This window comes from Delphinus delphis, chromosome 20, assembly GCF_949987515.2.
Source record: "Delphinus delphis chromosome 20, mDelDel1.2, whole genome shotgun sequence".
In the NCBI taxonomy this organism is placed as follows: domain Eukaryota; kingdom Metazoa; phylum Chordata; class Mammalia; order Artiodactyla; family Delphinidae; genus Delphinus; species Delphinus delphis.
Window position 1 is genome coordinate 13594548 of NC_082702.1, and position 19958 is coordinate 13614505.

The following is a 19958-nucleotide window of genomic DNA, read 5'->3' on the forward strand; positions in this document are numbered from 1 at the left end:
GAATCAAGAAGGGACCCCTTCGACCCCTCCTCATGTCACAGATGACAGAACTGCCCTGAGATCAAGGGCCTTGCCCAAGGCCACAGAGCTGACAACAAAGCTAGGAAGAAAATCCAGATCTCCGGAACATATTAAATGCCTCTAAGTGCAAGTACTTCCCACCCTCTTCACACACAACACTTTTAAACAGCCCCCTCCCAACACACACACCCACTCAACACCCTCCTTTCTTTAGCTCTTGCTGCACATGCTCAAACCCTCTCTTCTATAAGCTTGGAGCTCTCCCCTCTCAACCACCCTGGATTACACACACACACACCACCTTCTCAACATGCCACCTGAAAACAGACCCTGCTTTAGAAAGAGCTCTTCACCACCACCCCCAAAAGACACAATTCTTCTGGACACTCTCACCTCTTCCTCCCCAAACAATGTATTCTCCCTTCACAATACACACACTCTCTCCAGTCTCGGGACTGCATGTCCAGAAGCCCCCACCCCCAAATTCCTTTCTCAGTCTATCCATCACACACTCCCTTTCTAATGAGACTTTCATTACTACTCTAACCTCCCTCCCACCATCCGCCATTCCGCTCATTCCCTCCCGCCATCCTCACCTGGTCCAGGCTACCTTAGCCTCCGGCGCCGCCAACCCTTTGCTGAGCTTTGTCTGCGTTCCATCAGTTCTTCAGAACCCCTCCTCAAAACACTCCAGATACTCTCTGGATCCCCCCTTCGGCCTCTCCTCATCAATGAGGTCTCGGCCTCATCACATTCCTCCTCTTCTTCCTATCTCCCAATCTTCTCCTCTTCCCCGTAGAACAGCGCACCCCAAATAAATCTCACCTCCTCCAAAACCTCCTATTCACAGCTCCCTAACTTCTCCCTTCAGACCCGGAGTCCCGGAACTCCTCCTTAGCAGCCCTCCCCGTTCTCACCCCCCAAGCTCCGGGTCCTTTCACACCCACTTCTTTCCTCAGCCCCTCTCCTCCTTCCACCTCCCCAGTCTCCCCAGTCCTCCCACTACTCTTCAGACTTCATAATCCCTTCCTTGGTACCCCTACTCCATCTTCAGACTTCCAGAATCTTCATCCCCTTTAGAAGTCCCCCAACCCGGGGCTCCCACAATTCCAACCCTCTTCAGAGGATTCCGCAATCCAAATAACCCCCTCCGTACTCGAGCTCTTCAGACTCCCCCGACGCCTAACTCTATCCTGACCCACAAATTCCAGACTCCCCCGTTTCTCTCTGAACACCCCCCAGTCCATCCTGACCCACCAGTCCCGCCTCAGACCCCGTTCCATTTTAGAGTCTCCAATCATCTCGCCGGTTTCCCCCAATTCCCCGCCCAGACCCTCCAATTCCTTCATCGGGCTCCCCGATTCCTTGTTTTAGATTTCCATATTCCCTACTCAGCCGCCAATTATTTTTTCAGACTCCCAATTCCCTGCTCAAGTTCTGCAACTCCTCTTCAGGACTCTAAACCCCTTCCCAGACCCGCCAGTTCATTCCCAGGACGCCCAGTTCTCACCACAGACCCTCCAATTCCGTCTCAGGACCTCCCAGCCCCCAGCCTCCCTCGGAAGCCCCCCCCCTCCAGCCCATTCGGCCCGCGGGCCGCGCACCTTGCGCTGCTGCTTCTCCCAGGCCGGGTCCAGCAGCAGGTCCCGGTCCCAGTCGTCCTCCTGGGCCATGTAGTCGCCCATGCTACCCCCGCCGCCAGCGCCATTGCTCCCGCTGCTGGGGCCGTATTGGTACGACTGGTTCGCCGCGTGGTAGTCCACCATTCCGCTGCCTCTCCCGAGCCCGTCCACTCCCGCCTCTGCTCCCGCCCCTCTGGCCGAGCCGCCGTCGCCGCCGCCGCCGCCGCCGCTACCGCCGCCGCTTCAGCAGCTTCAGCCCGCCCTCCACTGACGCCTGCGCACTGCTCGCTGCGCCTGCGCACCGCGCCGCCGCCGCCGCCCTCTCGCGCGCGCGCGCTTCCTATGCCAAAAAGCACTGAAACCCCGCCTCGGGGAGCTCGGAGCCTGCGCAGAGTGCACCTCCCCTCGGCCCTTCAGCTCATGGACGAGCCGCGCCCCCTCTCCCGCGTGAGCGCGCGCGGCCTCTGCGTGTGGGCGGGGCCCGAGCATGGATGATTCGTAAGGCGGGTCTCGACATCAGGCTTGAACCTGCTGAGGCGTGGCGTGTATTCCCATTAAGTAACAGAAATTTAACAAATATTTATTAAGCGCCCTCTGTGTGCGTTGCCAGTAAACAAGATAGACAAAACTCCCTGGCCTCATGGAAGGGAGACAACAAAATTTTAAGTGCATATATATTACAGGGGTAAGTGTTATGGAGAAAAATCAAGCAAAGCTGGAACGTAAACGAAGTACTCAAGGTAGCCTTTGCGGAGAAGGAGAACATTTGAACAAACATCTGAGGGATTCACGAAATGAACATGGGAGTTAGATAGACTGGAATAGATACTGGCTGATGGGAAAGGTAGAGGATTTTTTGGACTTGTCTATCTTCATTCATTCAACAAACATTTATTGGGCACCTACTGGTGTGCCAGGGCCTGTTCTTGGGTACTGGCGATATGGTGCCGAGCATGATAAATGTGATTGGTTCTCAAGTGGCTAATATGGGGGGGCGTGGCGCAGCAATAAATAAATACAGATAAATGACATTGCTACATTGAGGCATGTCAAGTGTAAATATCCAAAGCGGAGCTCCTCATCTTGCTCTCTGACCTGGTCACCCCACAGTCATCCCCATCCCAGTCAATGGCACCTCCATCCTTCCAGCTGCGCAGGCAACAAAGCTTGCAGTCCTCCTTGGCTCCTCTGTCTTCACACCCCACATCCAGTTCTTCAGGAAATTCTGTCAGTTCCATCTTCAGAGTATGTACGGAATCCACCCACTTCCCCTTTCCCCCACGGCCACACATCCTGGTCCTGTCCAGCCTCGCCTTGTCTTCGCTTGGACCACTGCAGTAGCGTCCTCACCATCTCTCTGCTCCTCCACTCACCTCCCAACTCTCCTTCTCACAAGAAGTCAGAAGGAGCCTGTGAACACTTGAGTCAGATCAAGTCCCTTCCTCCCTGCTCAGAACCTTCCTTTGGTGCCTCGTGTCAAAGTCAAGGAAAGGAGGAAAGGCTGCCGGAGTCTTCCTTGCCCTGGTGCAGCCCAGCCCAGCTTTTGAAATAACCGAGACTCCTGGGGCCTCAGCCAAACCCACAAGGTCGTCCAGGTCCTGGTCATCCTGGTCCCCATTCTTATACCAGCTCACCTCCCACTCTGCCCCTCCTCTCTGAGCTCCCGCCACACTGCTGGCCTCCTAGCTGTTCCTCCAACACCCCGGGTATGCTCCAGCCTCAGGGCCTTTGTATACGGTGATACCTGTTACCACTGTTTGGAACACTTTCCCCAGATACTGGATCCCCTGGGCTCATAGCCTCCTCTCCTGCAGATCAGCGGAAGTATCACCTCGTGAGACCTCCCCTGACCACCTTTTCATAAATAGCATCCCACACCTTCCCAGCTTTATTCTTTCCAGAATACTGATCACCATTTAATATACTACATGACTGGTTTATTTATCATGTTTATTTGTCTCCTTCCCAACAATGTCAGCCTGTGAATGGTGAGGATCTTTTGCTTTGGTCACTGCTGTATCTCTAGCCCCTGAAGCACTGTCTGGCACAAGACAGAAGCTTAATAAATCCCAGATGAATGAACAGACTTAAAACCATACTGAAGAATCTGAGGAGTTTTTTTGGTTTTTTGGTTTTTTTACTATTTTTTGCCTGAAAAGTTTTGATTTTATTCTAAGTGCAGTGCGGACATATAATGAATTTTATGCTAAGTGCAACGGTAAGTTAGGAGAGGACTGCAAGCAGGGGTGGGGTCTGATTCAACTGTCCCTAGGGTCTGTCTGGCCACACAAGGGGAACATACTGTAGAAGGTGGAGTGAGTTCAGGGAGCCCAGCGGGGAGGCTGCCGCGATGGTCCTGACGAGGCTGGACAGACAGACAAGAGGGTGAAGGAGGAGAGTGCTGAGGAGAGGCAGTGGGAGGATGTGGGAAAGTGGAGCCTCCAAGACTTAGTGTCATGAATTTGATGGGGGTGGGAGGCAGGGGCGGGAAAGAGCAAAGAATCAAGACTCAAGATGGCTCTAGGTTTTGGACCTAGAGCAACCTTGAGGGGAATGGGTGGGTGTTAGGGAAGGTAAGAAGGTAAGGGTTTGACTGAAGCAGAGCCTGACTGGCAATACAAAAGGACTGTGTTGCAGTCATCTGCTGGGGATGGGGATTAGAAGACACAGCTTCTCCAGGTTATGGGAGCTACCGGGATCTCTCCTCTCCTCTCTCAAAGGCACTAGAAGAGATCCAAGGGCAAGCAAAGGAAGGGGATGATGCCTAGGTGGCAGCCCACTTTCCCAGGTAATGCCATGACCTGGCCAAAACGGGTGTTGGCTGTTTCCAAAGCTGGGCTGGGCTGGGCTGGGTCTGGCTTGGGGCAAAGCACCCTCTTCCTGCCTAACCTGCAGAACGAGCCCAGGACTCTTGCGCTGGGCTCACTGGGCAGGGAAAGGCCACTCAAACAATGGGTCATCTGCCCCTCCCTGCGTGCTCCCGGTTGACACTGAGAAACCTCCCAGACCAAGGGCTCAGAGATGAAGTGGATGTCGAGGTCCCCAGCCAATGAGGTTTAAATTAAAGGCTCCCTTTAATTGCCAGCTTTGAGGCCACTTCCCAGCAGCCATCCATGGACAGTGCAGTAATAACAGCTACTGTTTATGGAGGGTTAAGGTGCAGCAGGCAAGAAGAGGGGGCAGGGAGAGATCCCTGAGTGAAAGGGTATGGCCAGTGGGCCCTGGCAATAGGTTCACCATTTCCACATCACCATTTCTTGGAGCTCTCGAGACTTCAGTCAGAACTTATTAAATGCTGTATCCCATTACTGGGAAATCCCCGGCAGTCTAATGGTTAGGATGCGGCACTTTCATGGCTGTGGTCCAGGTTCAATCCCTAGTCAGGGAACTAAGATCCCACAAGCCTCACGGTCAAAAAAATAAATTAAATAAATAAGTGTTGAATTAAAACAAATAAATGCTGTATCCCATTATTAATGCTACTTAGATGAAACAAAGGAGAGAGGGCTGCATCCTCTCAGGGCAGGAACATGAACAGGTCCTGGGATGTCTAGAGGTGACTGTGGAAGCACCTGAAACAGCAGCCCTAAGCCCGAGCCACCATGACAGGTGACAAGTTGAGTGCATTAACTCACAGCAATGACTGGAGTGGGTACTCTCCCCAGCTGTAAGACTGAGGCACAGAGGGGTTGACTAACACCCCCGAAGGTCACTAGGCTGGTGTTTGAACTCAGTCGTTCTGCAGAGCCAGGCCTCTTAGCTGCTCAAAGGATGATCCTCCTGGAGTAAAAGCAGGTTGGCAAAGCCGGACAAGTTGTGGCTTCCAAAACAGATAAAGGTCATTTCCTCCTCCCCTGCAGGGTGGCCATGGCCCATTGTACCCTACACAAGGGCAATGTTACGTGGGTGAGTGGGAGTGTGCCCACCCAGAAAGGGTGCCTTTTGCTGACTCACACAACCAAATGGGTGGGTAACAGCATACCAGTCTCCCCTCCTTCTACCCCCCTTAGAGCCAGCTCCCAATTCCTGAGCTGCAAAAGCACCCTTTTCCCCAGGGTTTGGGTATGCCCTAGTTCCTGGATCCTGCTCAGGTCTGATCCCAGAGCAAAGGGTGTCCCGTCGGCCCTGGCTCCCCAAGTCAGGGCCCTCAGAGAACGATGGGTGTGAGTGCTGGCAAGTGGGGAGGGCTGGGAAGGCTGGCAGCACAGGCTCACCTGCCCTTTCCGTGTGCAGAGTCCACACATACGGTCATTTGAGAATGAGGCGCTCCCTCAGGGGCACCAGCAGTCTATGTAAAGGGATGTGCATCTATTGTGGCATTTGATTTCCTCCATTTTCCCCAGTCACTGTTGTCCCCACTCCCTCTTCCTGCAGGCAACAGGCTCACCGGTGAAGACACCCGCCCAAAGTCACTCCGACTGAAAGTCTGGAATACCTTATAAAATGCGAATAACCAACCTAAGGTCACTCTGCCAGAATGTCTGGAATACTTTGTAAAATGCGAATGACCAACCCAACTAAGGATCATGTGACGTGTGCTAGGCCTCCTGGCCACTGTAGGCTGGGACTTGGCATGGGGTAGGGGTGGAATGGCCTGGCCTCAAATCCCAATTTTCTTATAAAGTCTCACCAAACAGAAGAGTGCTGGGGACTAGTTTGCAACACTGGGGACAAACTCTTCTGACTCTGAAATTAACGACTCCAGTTTTCTAAGCGCCAAAATCAGGCTAGGTCCTGATCTGAGGAATTTACCAGCCAGAGCTCACAGAATCCTCATGATTCTGACAAGGGTGCATTATTCTCCCCCTTTCACAGATGAGGAAACTGAGGAACAGAAAGCAAGGACACAAAACCGCTTGAGCAAGCAGCCAGAATACCCCCCCTCCCCCCGCAAACTCACCCCTCCAGCCACTGCCTCAGGGCCACTAGTGGCTGCATCTGTGAGGGCCAAGGGCAACCGGTGCCTCTCCCTCACCAGGAACCCAGTGGCCACACCTGTTCGCCTAGGTTTTCAAGAGGACAGAAGAGCCCAAGCTGGCCCCAGGTGCAGGGCTGGGCTCCTACATCCCATTCACACCCTCCTCCTTGCTGACTCACCCACAGCCCATTCACACCCTCCTCCTTGCTGACTCACCCACAGCCCATTCACACCCTCTTTGCTGACTCATGGCTGCGTGCCCTCCACTTGTGACCTGACAGGTCAGGAAGGTGGTGATGGAGGTCAGTTGCTGGGTCCGGGCAGAGGAGGAGATCAAAGGAAGCTTGGCTGCTGGTGGACGTGGGTGTGGGCAGCCAGAACAGAGGTGGCCCCAGCACAGGGCCATGCGAGGCCTGCTCCCCCGGCGGGAGAGGGGCAGAGTCAGGAAGCCAACAAGAAGATAACAGGGCTAAGAAGTCAACAAGTCTTTATTAAACGCCTGCAAAGTTACTGGGAAGAGGCCATGATGCTGGACACACCTGTTGAAAGGGAAGGCCAGGGTCAACGTGAGCACAACAGGAGACGAACCTTTAGCCACCAACCACAGCGCCCATGATTGTTTAGGGGCAGATGACCACAGACCCCCTCAGTCACCATCACAAAGGCAGGAGAGTTAAAAGTCTGGAGTCTGGAACAAGGAGGCCTAGGTTCAGGTCGCGGCTCCACCCTGTACCGGGGGGCAGGGTGTGTGGGGTGACCTCAAGCAAGTCGCTAAACATCAGTTTCCCACCTATAAGAACCATCTACCCTATGGGATTAAATGATGGCCTTAGAACAATGCCTGTTACTAAGTAAGTGTAGCTCGCTATCATCATCACCGTCATAGTAACATTTATTACGTACTGTTTGCAAGACACTCTGAGCACTGAACTTACATCTCCTCACTGCAGAACCCTTTGCTCCAGTGAGTTCTCTCAGAGAACCCCACCCAGTGGGCACATCTCATTTAGAGTGAGGGTCCACAGCCCCCAAATGTGGAGATGACTGCCCGCTCAATCCTGTTTCTCGATTAAGCAGCAACTTGGTTTGTACTCAGAGGCTACACCATACCAGTCCGTATCTTTCAAACACCAGAATCACACTCGAGACCCAGGGCCTAAGGAAGCAGCCCTTCCCTGTCCCCCGGTTCTCTCTCACTCCAAGACATCCATGCAGCGCAAAGGTGAGAGAGCGCGTGCTAGTGGAACAACAGGTTTGCTCCAGCTGAGCAGCCAGTGGAGTCTGTGTTAGGTAATGTATACATGATGGTGACAAGGGTAACCTTCAGTGAGCTGTGGGACTGGTTCCTTGCTAAGTGGTGCACGTGGATCGCCTCACTTCACACTCACACCTCCATGAGGTGCCTATCGTGGTGGTGTTCAGTTACTTACAATAATGGCACCTACCTTACGGGGGTGACCTGAGGACCAATGACTTAAAAAGTGTAAAGAACTACACAGTGTTTGTTATAATCATTGGTGCCAACATCCCCCCTTTATACGTGAGAAAACCGAGGCACAGAGAGATAAAAATCTCTTGCCCAAAGTTACACAGCTATGAAATAAAGAACCAAGATCCCACCCAGCTAGCTGGACTGCAGAGCCTGCACTTCTGGTTGGTGTTTTGCTGCGTTTTAGCAGATGCGGGGCTGAGGCCCCGAGAGCCCTGGGATCAGTGAAGGTGCGGGGACACCCTGCAAGGCCCCTCCAGACCCCGGGAAGTCTTACTGAGTGCTTCAGGGCAGGATATAGTACCCAGAATTCCAGGGGAGGACACCCAGCATTCTCTGCCGTCCCTCCCTGGGCAGGCGGCCTGGGACGGAAGAGGTCAGGGGAGTCTGGCAGATGCCAATTTCCTGGCCTTGAACCAGAACCTATTTACCTGGGTCCTTTGGGGCCCCAGCCCTGGTCTGTCAAAGGGCACCTCCTCAGGCCTACAGCCTGAGGCCTCAGGCCACCACTCACTGTCAAAGTCGATCTTCTCCACGATATTCTTGGGCTTAATGCTCTCTTCCTGGCTACAGATGAAGATCTGGCCCGACTCATCGGTGCTCCAGCCGTACTTGCTCATCCACACCTTTAGCTGGCTGTCTGCAGGGGACACAGCAGCACAGGGGCTTTGCGCACTCTGATCCCACAGCACCGGGGGGGCCAAGGTGTCCCCCTTCCCTGCCTTCAGCCCACCTGGTCTCCTGCTGCCGGCCTGGTGCTTCTATAGTTCATTCTCCGAACAGCAGCCAGAGGGAGCCTTTTAGCCTTCTCATCCTTCCCATTACAGGGCTTTTGCCCTAGCCTCCTTTCATTTTCTATTTACCTCTCCCATTTCGAAGCTCGGCTCCTAATGACAGCAGTGTACTTATCTGCCCTTCGCCACAATCTACATGAAATGGCTTCAGAATTAGGGCGTCATCATTACCACTGACAACAAGCTTATGGCACCAGGTTTAAGCATTTCTCTGCAACTGTTTGTTGCCTTTAGAAAATATGCCTGTAAGGTTGTCCAGCCAGAGAAGTGTTCTGTTCCTTGAAATAACTCTTTTCTGTATGACTATTATTCATCTGTTTCTCTTTACATTCCATTCTAAGGGTTGTTTCATCCCCTTTCGATTTAATTTCACTTTTAAATATGTAAAACATCTATCCGAGGTAAAGCACTTAGTATAGTGCCTGACTCAAAGTGCCCACTAAAAGTTAGCTTCCACTGAAAACAAACAAACATCCCACAAAAAACCCACCTGGCTCAAAAGGCAAAACTACCCAAGACGGTACTTAGAGAAATCTCTCCCCCAACCCACCACTCTCCTCCCTGTTCTCACTTCCGGCCCCCAGGGAGTAACCATTTTCCTTAGTTCTTTTATTTTTCCTTCTTGCGTTTCTTTTTGCAAAACGAGCAAATACACACACATTTTTTTTTTCTTTTTGGAGGGATCTTTTTTTTTTTTTTGCGGTACGCGGGCCTCTCACTGTTGTGGCCTCTCCCGTTGTGGAGCACAGGCCCCAGACGCACAGGCCCAGTGGCCATGGCTCACGGGCCCAGCCGCTCCGCGGCATGTGGGATCTTCCCGGACCGGGGCATGAACCCGTGTCCCCTGCATCGGCAGGCGGACTCTCAACCACTGCGCCACCTGGAAAGCCCTTGGAGGGATCTTTAAAAACATAAATCTGATCAGGTCCCTCTCTGCTCAGATCCTCCAGTGGCTCCATCTCACTCAGGGTAAAGGACAAAGTCCTCAGGCAGGAGGCTCCTCAGTATCTGAAGCCCCTCCCACCACCACCTCGCTGCCCTCAGCTACGCCCCCTCACTCACCCTGCTCCAGCCTAGGGCTTCCTGGCCGCTCTGTGAGCACACAGGATCCTCACATTGGCTCTGCCCTCAGGCTGTAAACGTTCAGACGCTGCACCTCATCACCTCCATGTGCCTCCTGTCCCCCCGCCCCTCGCCCACCCCAGCCCTCTCTAGGGGCTGTCATGCATGAATTCCCACTGGACATGTACATCTTCATTTGTCACCTGCTTTGCCAACTCCACAAGAACGAATCTGAGTCATTCTGTGTTGTTCACTGCTGTGGCCCCAGGGCCTTGAACACAGAATAGGCGTTGAATTAATTTACGCAGAATAAATGAATGAATGCCATAGGAACCCCGCCAAAGAAGGGAACATTTTATACTAATTCCTTATTCCCTCCCTGGGCCTTCAATAATGACCTGGTGAGGCAGGGGTGGGCCCATCTGAGAAGCTGGCTGAGGCCCACCGCCCTCCTCGCTCCCAACCTCCTAAACGGGCACTAGGGACCCAGAGGGGGCCTTACCTGTCAGATCCCCGAGCATCTCGGCCAGCAGCCAGCGATCAATGTGCTGATAAGTAATGCCCACAACATGGCAGATAACTGTGGAAATTAGGGACAAAGATGATGAAGGGCCACCCCCAAGACCCTGCTGCCACTCCCTCCCCCGCAGCAGGGAGCCCAAGCTCAGAGAGGAACTTACATTTTCGGACAGAGTCTTCAAAGCCAGTTATACCTTCCAAGAGGTCCATGTTTTCATCCAGGGCTTGCTGTGAGGGGATTTACAATGTTGAAATAACAGTAACATCAATAATGTCAAGAATATTGACACTGACAATAGCGGAAGTGAACACCCCAGCATCCACCCCACATGCCAGCCCTTCTTCTGTGTGCAACCTTATGATGCAACAGTTGCTGGTTTTTTGCCCATTTTATTTTTCTCTCTGGCTGCACCGCACGGCATGTGGGATCTTAGTTCCCTGACCAGGGATCTAACCCGCACCCCCTGTAGTGGAAGTACAGAGTCTTAACCACTCGACCGCCAGGGAAGTCCCTTGCCCATTTTAGAGATGAGGAAATCAAAGCTCAGAGCAGCTAAGTGATTTGCCCAAAGTCACAGAGCTGGGGTTTGAACCTGGCAGGCAGAAACCACAGTCCCAAGAGAGGAGACAGATACAGATTAGCTACCTACACTCACCTACCTCCTCTTGGCTCCCATCTCCGAGAAAAGGGCAACGGTCCTACCACAGCCCACGAGGCCCCCCAGGATCTGCCCGCCACCTCCTCCCACTCACCCCCTCACTCCAGCCACTGGGGCTCCTCGCTGCCCCTTAGAAATTCCAGACACCCGCCCACCTCAAGGTCTCTGCGCTGGCTGCCTTGGGGGCTGGAACTCTCCTCCCCCACGGCTACCACTCCCACCTCCTTCAGGCCTCTGCTCAAATGCCACCTTCCCAGCCAGGGCGCCCCCCAACCTCAGTGTGAGAAAAGAGGAAACTGCAAGGACAACGGGAAGGAGCAGCCGGTGCAGCGGGAGGAAAGCCAGGAGAGCAGCTGTCCCGGAGGCCAAGAGACACTGGCCAGGCAGCTGGGCTGGGGTCTGAGAACTTCCTACTGGACCTCGCAATGGGGACGTCACTGTGGGTCTCAACAAGAGTGGTTCCACGGCCTGCGTGTGGGTTGGGGGGGCAGAGGCTTGGTCATAAAAGCCTGAGTGCACTGAACGGCGGCGTTGAGTTCATGTGAGCAGGGGGAGAGGGGAGGCTGAGCACAGGCAACCTGGCCCAGGGGCGGGCTGACCGACAGTCCCGATTCACCTGAGACTGAGGGTTTCCTGGGATGTGAGACTTTCAGCTTGAAAACCAGGAAAGCCCTGGGCAAACTGGGCCAGCCAGTGCCCCAGGCGGGAGCATGGCTGGAAGGGGAGCAGAGGGAGCGGGCAAGAGGCAGAGCTGGTGGGGAGTGTGGAGGTCCAGGGAGCATTCTCTTTTTTAGGCTAGAACCCACTGCGGGGTGGACGTGTTCCATGGTGACAGAAACGGTGCGGGAAGGCCAAGTTTGCTGCTATCAGAGACTGGGGAGAACGGCTTGGGTGATGCTGCCGAGTGGGCCAGGGGGAAGGGGGTCGGTGCACTGGAGCAGGGGTGCCTGTGACGGGAGGAGGGGCAGGTCGCCCACGAAAAGAGAAAAGTGCTCTGTCAGCTGCCAGTAGACGTCTGGCCAGGGGCAGGAAGTTCTGCTTTGGCTGCTTCTATTTTCCCATGAAATGAGAAGCCCGATGGTAAGCTGAGGTGGGGAGAAAGTGGTGGTGATGGGCAGCTGTGAAGAGCTGTCCAGGCGAGGGGGAGGGAAGCAAGGCCCCAGGCCAGGAGGAGCTGAAGAGCGGGTCTGGGTCGCTTGCTGGGTCTTCTCCAGCCTGGAGCATCCCCTCAGACACAGGTGTCGAGGGGAGAAGCGCACGCCTTGCGCTGAAGGAGGAAGCAGAACAGAGGACTGGGGCTGCTGGCCAGGCCCAAGAATGTCGGGTCGGAGACTTGACCTCATGGGGGCGAGCTGGGAAGCGAGGAGGAAGTGGTCGGAGGGTGGAAACGTTTGACATTCATGGGCAGAAGAGGAGGCAATTGAGTACAGGCCGGTGGTTCCCAGCCTTAGCCGGCGATCAGAATCACCAAGGATAAGTGTTTAAAATCCCTAAGCCTAGACCACACCTGGACCAATTACATCAGATTCTGTGAAGGCAGGATTCACGTGTTCGTATTTGTTTTTTTAATTCCTCAGGGGTCCAATGTGGTGAGAACTGGTCTAGGATGTAAGGGGCTCAGGACACAGGTAGGACAAGAAATCCGGAAACTGAGAAGTCAGGGTGGTGGAAGGATGACGGATCTGCCCTTTCAAGTATCTGAGAATAAAGACAGCAGCGGTAAAGAGTGGCAGTGAGCTGAATTCTTCACAAAAATGAGGAGCAGTCATGGGGGGCGGGCAGGGGGGTGCTGATACCAACGAAGTGGGGCAGGAAGTGCTATCACAGGCGCTTCGGGGCTGGGGCCTGGGGGAGGGGAGATGGGTCTGGGAGCTGGCAGTGAGCAGCTAGGAGGCCACCTGGCCTCCCACTTGGGAAGCTGCAGAAGTGGGAAGCCAGGCTCAGTTAGAACAAGAAAAGGGGGAAGAGTATTTAGAGGATGGAGGACTTTTACTGGAAGAACGTGGGGGGAGAGGAGGGGGAGAGGGAGGGGGAGGGGGAGGGGAGGGGGGAGGGGAGGGGGAGAGAGCGGGCCGTGTGAGCACGCTCCTGAGCTTTGCGGGCAGAGGAGAGGACCTGGGAGTCCTGGCTCTGGGTGAGGATGACCATTCCATGTGACCACACACGCAAAGCTCTGAGCACAGGGCCCACTAACACGGAGGCAGCCAACAAATGTGCATGGCCGTGACTATTTTTTTTTTTTTGGTACACGGGCCTCTCACTGTTGTGGCCTCTCCTGTTGCCGAGCACAGGCTCCAGACGCGCAGGCTCAGCGGCCATGGCTCATGGGCCCAGCCGCTCCACGGTATGTGGGATCCTCCCGGACCAGGGCATGAACCCGTGTCCCCTGCATTGGCAGGCGGACTCTCAACCACTGCGCCACCAGGGAAGCCCTGGCCGTGACTTTTAGCAGTCTTTTCCACGCGGCCCAGTCACCACCCTGACCACGGACCCAAGAGAAGTTACCCAGAAGGCCTGGAAGTGGCATGTCTCCAGCAAGTCTCCGAGGTACAAAATCTGCCGGATGGGCCGTTCTTCTTGCTGGGAGGAAGCGTTAAGGGCAAAAGGTCTTGGAGCCCGAGGAGGCTGCTGCTGACCCTAGACCAGCCTGCCCACCTGTGTGCACCGCAGCACGCTCGTAATGGTAAAAGTGAGCAACACCCTAGTGACCCAGTGATGGGGACAATTCGACTGTGGCCACTCCACACACTGAGATCGAGTCACCTCTTATAGAAGTGACATGGAGAAAGCGATGAGACACACTGTGACAAGAAAAAAGCAAGATGCAGAACGATGTGTGTAACAGCCCACCATTTGGTTGGGGAGGAATATGTGTCTATAAACACCTGTACTTATGTACCAGTAGGGTATCTGTGGAAAGGTAGCCAAGAACTGCAAACAACTGCTGTCTTCGGGGAGGGGAGTAGGTGGCTGTGGGATGGGGAGGGAGGAAGCCTTGGCTTTTTCACTGTACACTTTGTTGCACTTTGAAAAGTGGACAACGTGCCTTTTCTAAGCCACCGGGACAGACCTCTGGGGAAGGTGGACAGTCTCTCAGAAGGCAGGTGCTCCCATGGACACACCTGGCAGAGCAGGTTCAATGAGGAAGACACTTCTCAGCCCAGCCACCAGTGAGCAGGCCAGTTCATTGATTTTTCACTCAGTATTTCTTCACTGAAGACCAGCACTGTGCCAGACACTGTGCCAGGCCCTGAGGTTACATACAATGAAGTTCAGCTGACAATCTAGCTCTTCACGGCTCCTGCCTTTTGCCTGGTGGTCTTTACTCAGCTAGGAAGCCTCATGGGAATCTTTCTAAAGCATAAATCTACCCATATCGCTCTGCAGTTTTAAAGCCTTCTACGGCTCCCCAGTGCCCTTTCTGAGTTTGACCAATTCTGTGGCGCAGCTATGCCAAACGTCCTCTACTGCCTCTGAAAACCAGCACTGAGCTCTTCTCCTCCTCCTTTCCCTACATACTATTCCCTTTGCCTGGACCACCCTTCCCTACCGCTTCACCTAATTCCTCACCTTTCATATGTTCCCTCCTCCAGTAAGCTTTCCTAGCATCCAGGCAGGTTCAGGTGCCTCTTGCTCTCTAACCCCAAGCCCTGACTGTTTCAGGCTGTCACCGACAGGACAGGTCTCCCCCACTGGACTGTGAGCTCCGTGAGGGCAGGGGGCCAGGCCTTCCTCAGCCTCCACAGTGCTCCAGTCCCAGCCAGCACCGGGCCAAGCTCAGAGCTCAGTGTCTGTGGCTGAACTCAGACCACTTCCCCATGAATTCAGCTACCCTGCCCCGCCCCCTCCCACACACCCAGCCTGGGAAATGGGAAGGATACATGGGCCTGGTCGATCATGCACTTGCACAGCGTGAAGTCGGTGTGGGGCAGGTTGGTGAGGGCCTTTAGCAGGATCTGGGCGGTGACTGTGGTCTGGAAGAAGGCTGGGTTGAACTGGTACCTGAGAAGGGGAACAAGAGACACAGTAGCAGTGCTGTCTCCAGGTCCCTGGGCCTCACCAGGTGCCAGACAGGCTGCCCACTGCTTCGGCCCAGAGTCTGGGAGCTGGACACACCTGGGCTCCGATCCCAACCACACCACTCTCTGGCTGTGTGACCTTAACCTCCCTGACCCTACTTTCCTGCTCTGTAGATGGGGACAGTTAATGCTCACAACCATGCAGTAAGACAGACAGTGTTGAGTGATTCACAAACAAATGAGTACATAAGAGGCAGTCTGCAGTACTGGTCAAGGCTCTGGAGCCAAGTGCCTGGGTTTAAGCTTCAGTGCTGAGTGACCTTGGACTACTTATTTATTTATTTGTTTGTTTGTTTGGTGGGGACTAGCGGACTACTTATTTTATTTTTATTTTTTTTATTTTATTTTATTTTATTTTTTGCGGTATGTGGGCCTCTCACTATTGTGGCCTCTCCCGTTGCGGAGCACAGGCTCGGCGGTCATGGCTCACGGGCCCAGCCGCTCTGCGGCATGTGGGATCCTCCCAGACCAGGGCACGAACCCGTGTCCCCTGCATCGGCAGGCGGACTCTCAACCACTGCGCCACCAGGGAAGCCCGGACTACTTATTTTAAATGCTCTGTGCATCGGTTTCCTCCCTTGCAAGACGGGACAATAACAACCATATCTAGCTCTCAAGGGCAAGTGAGCGCACAATTACCTCACATCTAAGTGAGTTAATACACACAAAGCTTCCAGCACAGCAGCTGCCACATGGGGAGCACTGACTAAGCAGCGGTTATCACCAATAACCACCCAAACAACCTCACAAACACAAGTGTTGTTATCTCCATTTTATCGATGGCAAAACCGAGGCTATGCAAGCTATAAAAATTACACAGCTGGTAGTATGTCAGTAAAGCACTGAGGAGGAAGAACCCAAACGCCCACTAACAGGAGAACAGATAATTAAGACACAGACACACACTATACAGCAATGACAACAAACAAACTGCAGCCACACAGGAAAAGGATGGAGCTCACGAACCCAGGGCCAAGTGGAAGACGCCAGGTGCAGAAGAGCTCCAGCTGCATAATGACACTCATGTCAAGGTCAAAACAGGCAAACCTGAACTAAGCTAATCAGGATGCGTGTGTATGTGTGCGTGTGTACGTGCACGTGCAGTAAATTCACATAAAGCCAGGCCATGAGAGCATACCACGAGAGCGGTTACCAGGGTCAGGGTGGTTGGCACAAAGCATGTGGGGCAAAGGACCAGGGGTGCTAGCAACACTCAGTTTTTCAACTTGGATGGTGATTACACAGGTGTTCATTTATAATCGCTTGTTAAACTATACATTCGTTTTATGTCCTAGCCTGTATGTGTGTTTTTATTTAAAAGCCATCCCTCCTCCAGCCCCAACTTCTCTGGCTTCCTAGTCTTGCACATTAAGAGAAACCACATCCTATCCAAAATATCAATATATAAAGAGCTCATACAACTCAATACCAACAGACAAACAACCCTATTCAAAAATGGGCAGAAGACCTGAATAGACGTTTTTCCAAAGAAGACATACAGATGGCCAACAGGCACATGAAGAGATGCTCAACATGGCTAATCATCAGGAAAATGCAAATCAAAACCACAATGAGATATCACGTCACATCTGTCAAAATGGCTATCAACAAAAAAAACAAATAACAAAGCATTGGCGAGGATGTGGAGAAGAGAGAACTCTCGTAGGTTGTTAGTGTGATGTAAATTGGTGCAGTCACTATGGAAAACAGTATGGAGCTTCCCCCCAAAATTAAAAATAGAACTACCATATGATCTAGCAATTCCACTCCTGGGTATATATCTGAAGAAAATAAAAACACTAATTCGAAAGATACATGCACCCCAATGTTCAGAGCAGCACCATTTACAATAGCCAAGATCTGGAAGCAACCTAAGTGTCCATCAACAGATGAATGGATAAAGAAAATGTGGTACATATAAACACATACACACAATGGAATATTACTCATCCATTTAAAGAAAAAAAAAAAAAGAATGGAAATTTGCCATTTGCAACAACATGGTTGGACCTAGAGGATATCATGCTTAGTGATGTAAGTCAGACAAGGAAAGGCAAATACCATATGTTTTCACTTCTATGTGGAATCTAAAAAATAAAACAAACGAATGAACGCAACAAAACAAACAGACTCATAGGTACAGAGAACAAGCTAGTGGTTAACAGAGGGGAGTGGGGTGGGGGAGTGGCAAAATAGGGGAAGATAGGGGACTAAGAGGTACAAACTACAATGTATAAAATAAATAGAATACAAGGATGTAATGTACAACACAGAGAATATAACCAACATTTTATAATAACTTTAAACGGAACATAATCTATAAAAATATCCAAAGACTATGTTGTACACCTGAAACTAATACAACGTTGTAAATCAACTATACTTCAACTCTGAAAAAGAGAGAGAAGCCACATCCTGCAGGCCACTCCCAACTCCCACCCCACCCAGTGCTGGGAGTGCTGGCTACTGGCATGGGGGTGGGAATGGAGGCAGACACTCACAGCTTCAGGACAGCCAGGTTGGCTTCCAGATCATAGGCATTCTCCTTGGCTTGTGTCTCCACATAGCGCTCCAGGGTGGCCAGATTCTCAGGATTGTACCTAGAGTAGAGGAGAAACAAGATGGGTAAGCAAAGAGGAGACAAGAGCTGAGGCCCGTCACTCTATGGAACCCGGTGGGGGGTGGAGGGCACTGTAGCCTGCTCCTCCCTCTTCCTTTCTTCCCTCCCTCTACATCTGTCACTGGCCATTTGCTCTACTCAAATACTGAATCAGCTCTATAACCTCTACTGAAGCTTATCCACATCCCAGACCTAAGTGTAATCTCTAAACCCCATCAGAACCCTGGAGTCTTTTCTAGGATGCCTCCTCAATCTCTCAGCCAACCAGCCCTTGCAGCCTGTATACCTGGTCCCCTGGACATCTTCGCCACCCACCCCTTCCTTCTGTCCCCAAACCCCACTGTGGTCTAGCCCCATCCTCTCCTGCCTAGCTTCCCTCATCCCAGCCCCGACCAATCTATCTGTGCTTCCCCCATCACCGCTCTGACCACTCCTGGCTATCACTGTCTATTGTCTGGTCTGCCTGGACTCTGAACTAGGAACTGCATGAAAGCATGACCTTTGGCTGTTTTTGGTCACCTGTGGTCCGCAGCATTGCCCAGAACTGACCGAGTAGATTTTAGTAAACATGTGTTCAATGAATGACATGAGGAAAAAAAAGGAGAGCAATAAAGAGGCACTGAGAGACACAGTGAGACTGAGGAACAGAGAGAGGAAACTGAGGGGCTGATAGAGGGAAAGCTGAGGAGCAGAGAGGGCGGGCTTAAAGCAATTAAAGAGGGGGAGACTGAGCGGTTGGCAAGGCTACCACCTGCCTTTAGGCCTTTACAGTGCTTTCCTTAAACATGTCCTCCAGGATGACTGAAAAATCCCACCCCTTGCTGTCTCCAGAAAACCCTCTCCTCCACCCCTCTTGGCCAGAAGTGCTCCCTCCGACCAGGCTCAGACCTGTCGATCCCCTTAAGCAACTTGCCCACGTTCGCTCTCATCTGCTCGAACATCGCCATGACTGTTGTCGCCTCCCACACCAGGGCTACAGCCGAACTCCCGGCCGGCACTGCGTCCTCGAGAACTGGAAGAGGAAGAGCTGGTGGAAACGGAAACTACGTCTTTGTTTTCTCTCCAGCCCGAGTGGCGGTGAAGGTGTGGGGAAGCTCTGGAGGCTACTGCCACGCTTTCCGGCTGCCGCGTGACTTCTTCCCAGCGGCGCAGTTAGCGCGTGCGCATACTCTCTAACCGAGCAGAACCAACGGCGCGAGAAAAGACCTAGTCTAGCCCAGTGCGCAGGCGCTTCTAGAGGCGAGGAGGCGGGGCTCAGGTTTTCCGGGGCCTCGAGTATCCATTTCCAGTCCTTGGGAAGTGCGCGGGAACTCCCAGTGAAGGAGCCTGTTTACTGGTGGCTTGCACCCACGTCGCACTGCGCGCGGCCGTGAACTCAAAACTGTGTTGGAATGCACGTGTTAGACAGATTCCTTTTGGGCCGTGGCCAAGTCCCGAGGAAGATGCTCTCTGAGGTCCCCTTTTGGCCCAGGCCTCGGTCCCTGAGGCAGGATCCTGAGCTCCTCGCACTCCATTCTAACGCCGGGGGTTGCGGCCCGCAAAGCCGTTGTTCTCTGCCCGGCAGGGGCAGGGTGAGGGGGTTCCTGGACTCCTCCGGCTCGTTTTGTGGGTGAAAGCGAGTGCCCCGTGTGTGCCGTCATGAGATGTGTGAACAGATTCTGCACGCTGCAGGCATGGATACACATGCATGTGTCACTTATGTATATGCTCTGGGTACATCCACATATGTGCACACGGATATCCAGGCATTTGCATGTCGACTGGTCTTCGCACCGCACAGGAGGTTACCACTAAGTGCATGTATGTGCCCCCGGTGAGCAGTGATATACATTGCATGGCCGTCTCTGTGCAGACCTGCCATCTCTGAGTTGTGGCCCAGCACTCAAGCACTCAGCAGAGGTTCAACTGTAGTTTTTAGCCGCTGCCCAGAACGGGGGAGGGAGTGTTAGGGCACCCCTCCAGGTCACAATTAAGATAGTTTGCATCTGGTTTACATGCAGCCCAGGGCCCTGGAAGTGGAGGGGGTGTCCCCTGGGTCCCAAGGCAAGCTGCCCCTCACAGGCTCTTAGGGCCCAGGGGACAGGGGGTGGAGCCGGCTGCAGAGCTCTGTGCTGGGGCAGGAAGCGAGAGTGGGGAGGGGGGAGGCCACAGCCGGTGGAGGCAAGGCGGGTGCAG

General features: G+C 53.2%; 2 protein-coding genes across 7 annotated transcripts in view; both read right to left on the minus strand.

Moving 5' to 3' along the window:
* ACTN4 (actinin alpha 4) overlaps positions 1-1891 on the minus strand; it is a 72538-nt gene extending 70647 nt beyond the window's left edge. For 3 of the 5 annotated variants that reach the window (XM_059999926.1, XM_059999925.1, XM_059999927.1), the window contains exon 1: positions 1626-1891. In XM_059999926.1, the coding sequence (XP_059855909.1) occupies positions 1626-1787 (162 nt within the window). In that variant the 5' untranslated portion in view covers positions 1788-1891. The remainder of the gene's footprint in view (positions 1-1625) is intronic. The other 2 variants (XM_059999924.1, XM_059999923.1) reach the window with 1 other exon arrangement.
* A 5140-nt stretch (positions 1892-7031) lies between these two features.
* EIF3K (eukaryotic translation initiation factor 3 subunit K) lies at positions 7032-18855 on the minus strand. Of its 2 annotated transcripts, none has more exons than XM_060000754.2 (8): positions 18672-18855; positions 17665-17763; positions 14966-15086; positions 13590-13664; positions 10587-10653; positions 10409-10486; positions 8565-8690; positions 7032-7100 (listed from the first exon to the last, which is right to left on the minus strand). In XM_060000754.2, exons 1-8 carry the CDS (start codon positions 18728-18730, stop codon positions 7069-7071), a joined length of 657 nt encoding a protein of 218 aa, XP_059856737.1. In that variant the 5' UTR covers positions 18731-18855; the 3' UTR covers positions 7032-7068. The 2 variants fall into 2 exon arrangements, with proteins under 2 accessions (XP_059856737.1, XP_059856738.1); XM_060000755.2 differs by having other exon boundaries at positions 18697-18794.
* Between the last annotated feature and the right edge of the window lie 1103 nt (positions 18856-19958).

Bases quoted from the DNA above. Each gene is read 5' to 3' on its own strand.
- EIF3K (XM_060000754.2), bottom strand. From the start codon at position 18,730: ATGGCGATGTTCGAGCAGATGAGAGCGAACGTGGGCAAGTTGCTTAAG. The intron at 17,764-18,671 runs GTCTGAGCCTGG...CCTCTACTCTAG, and splicing joins TTGCTTAAGGGGATCGACAG to GTACAATCCTGAGAATCTGG. The intron at 8,691-10,408 runs GTAAGGCCCCCT...TGTCCCCTGCAG, and splicing joins GATGCTCGGGGATCTGACAG to ACAGCCAGCTAAAGGTGTGG.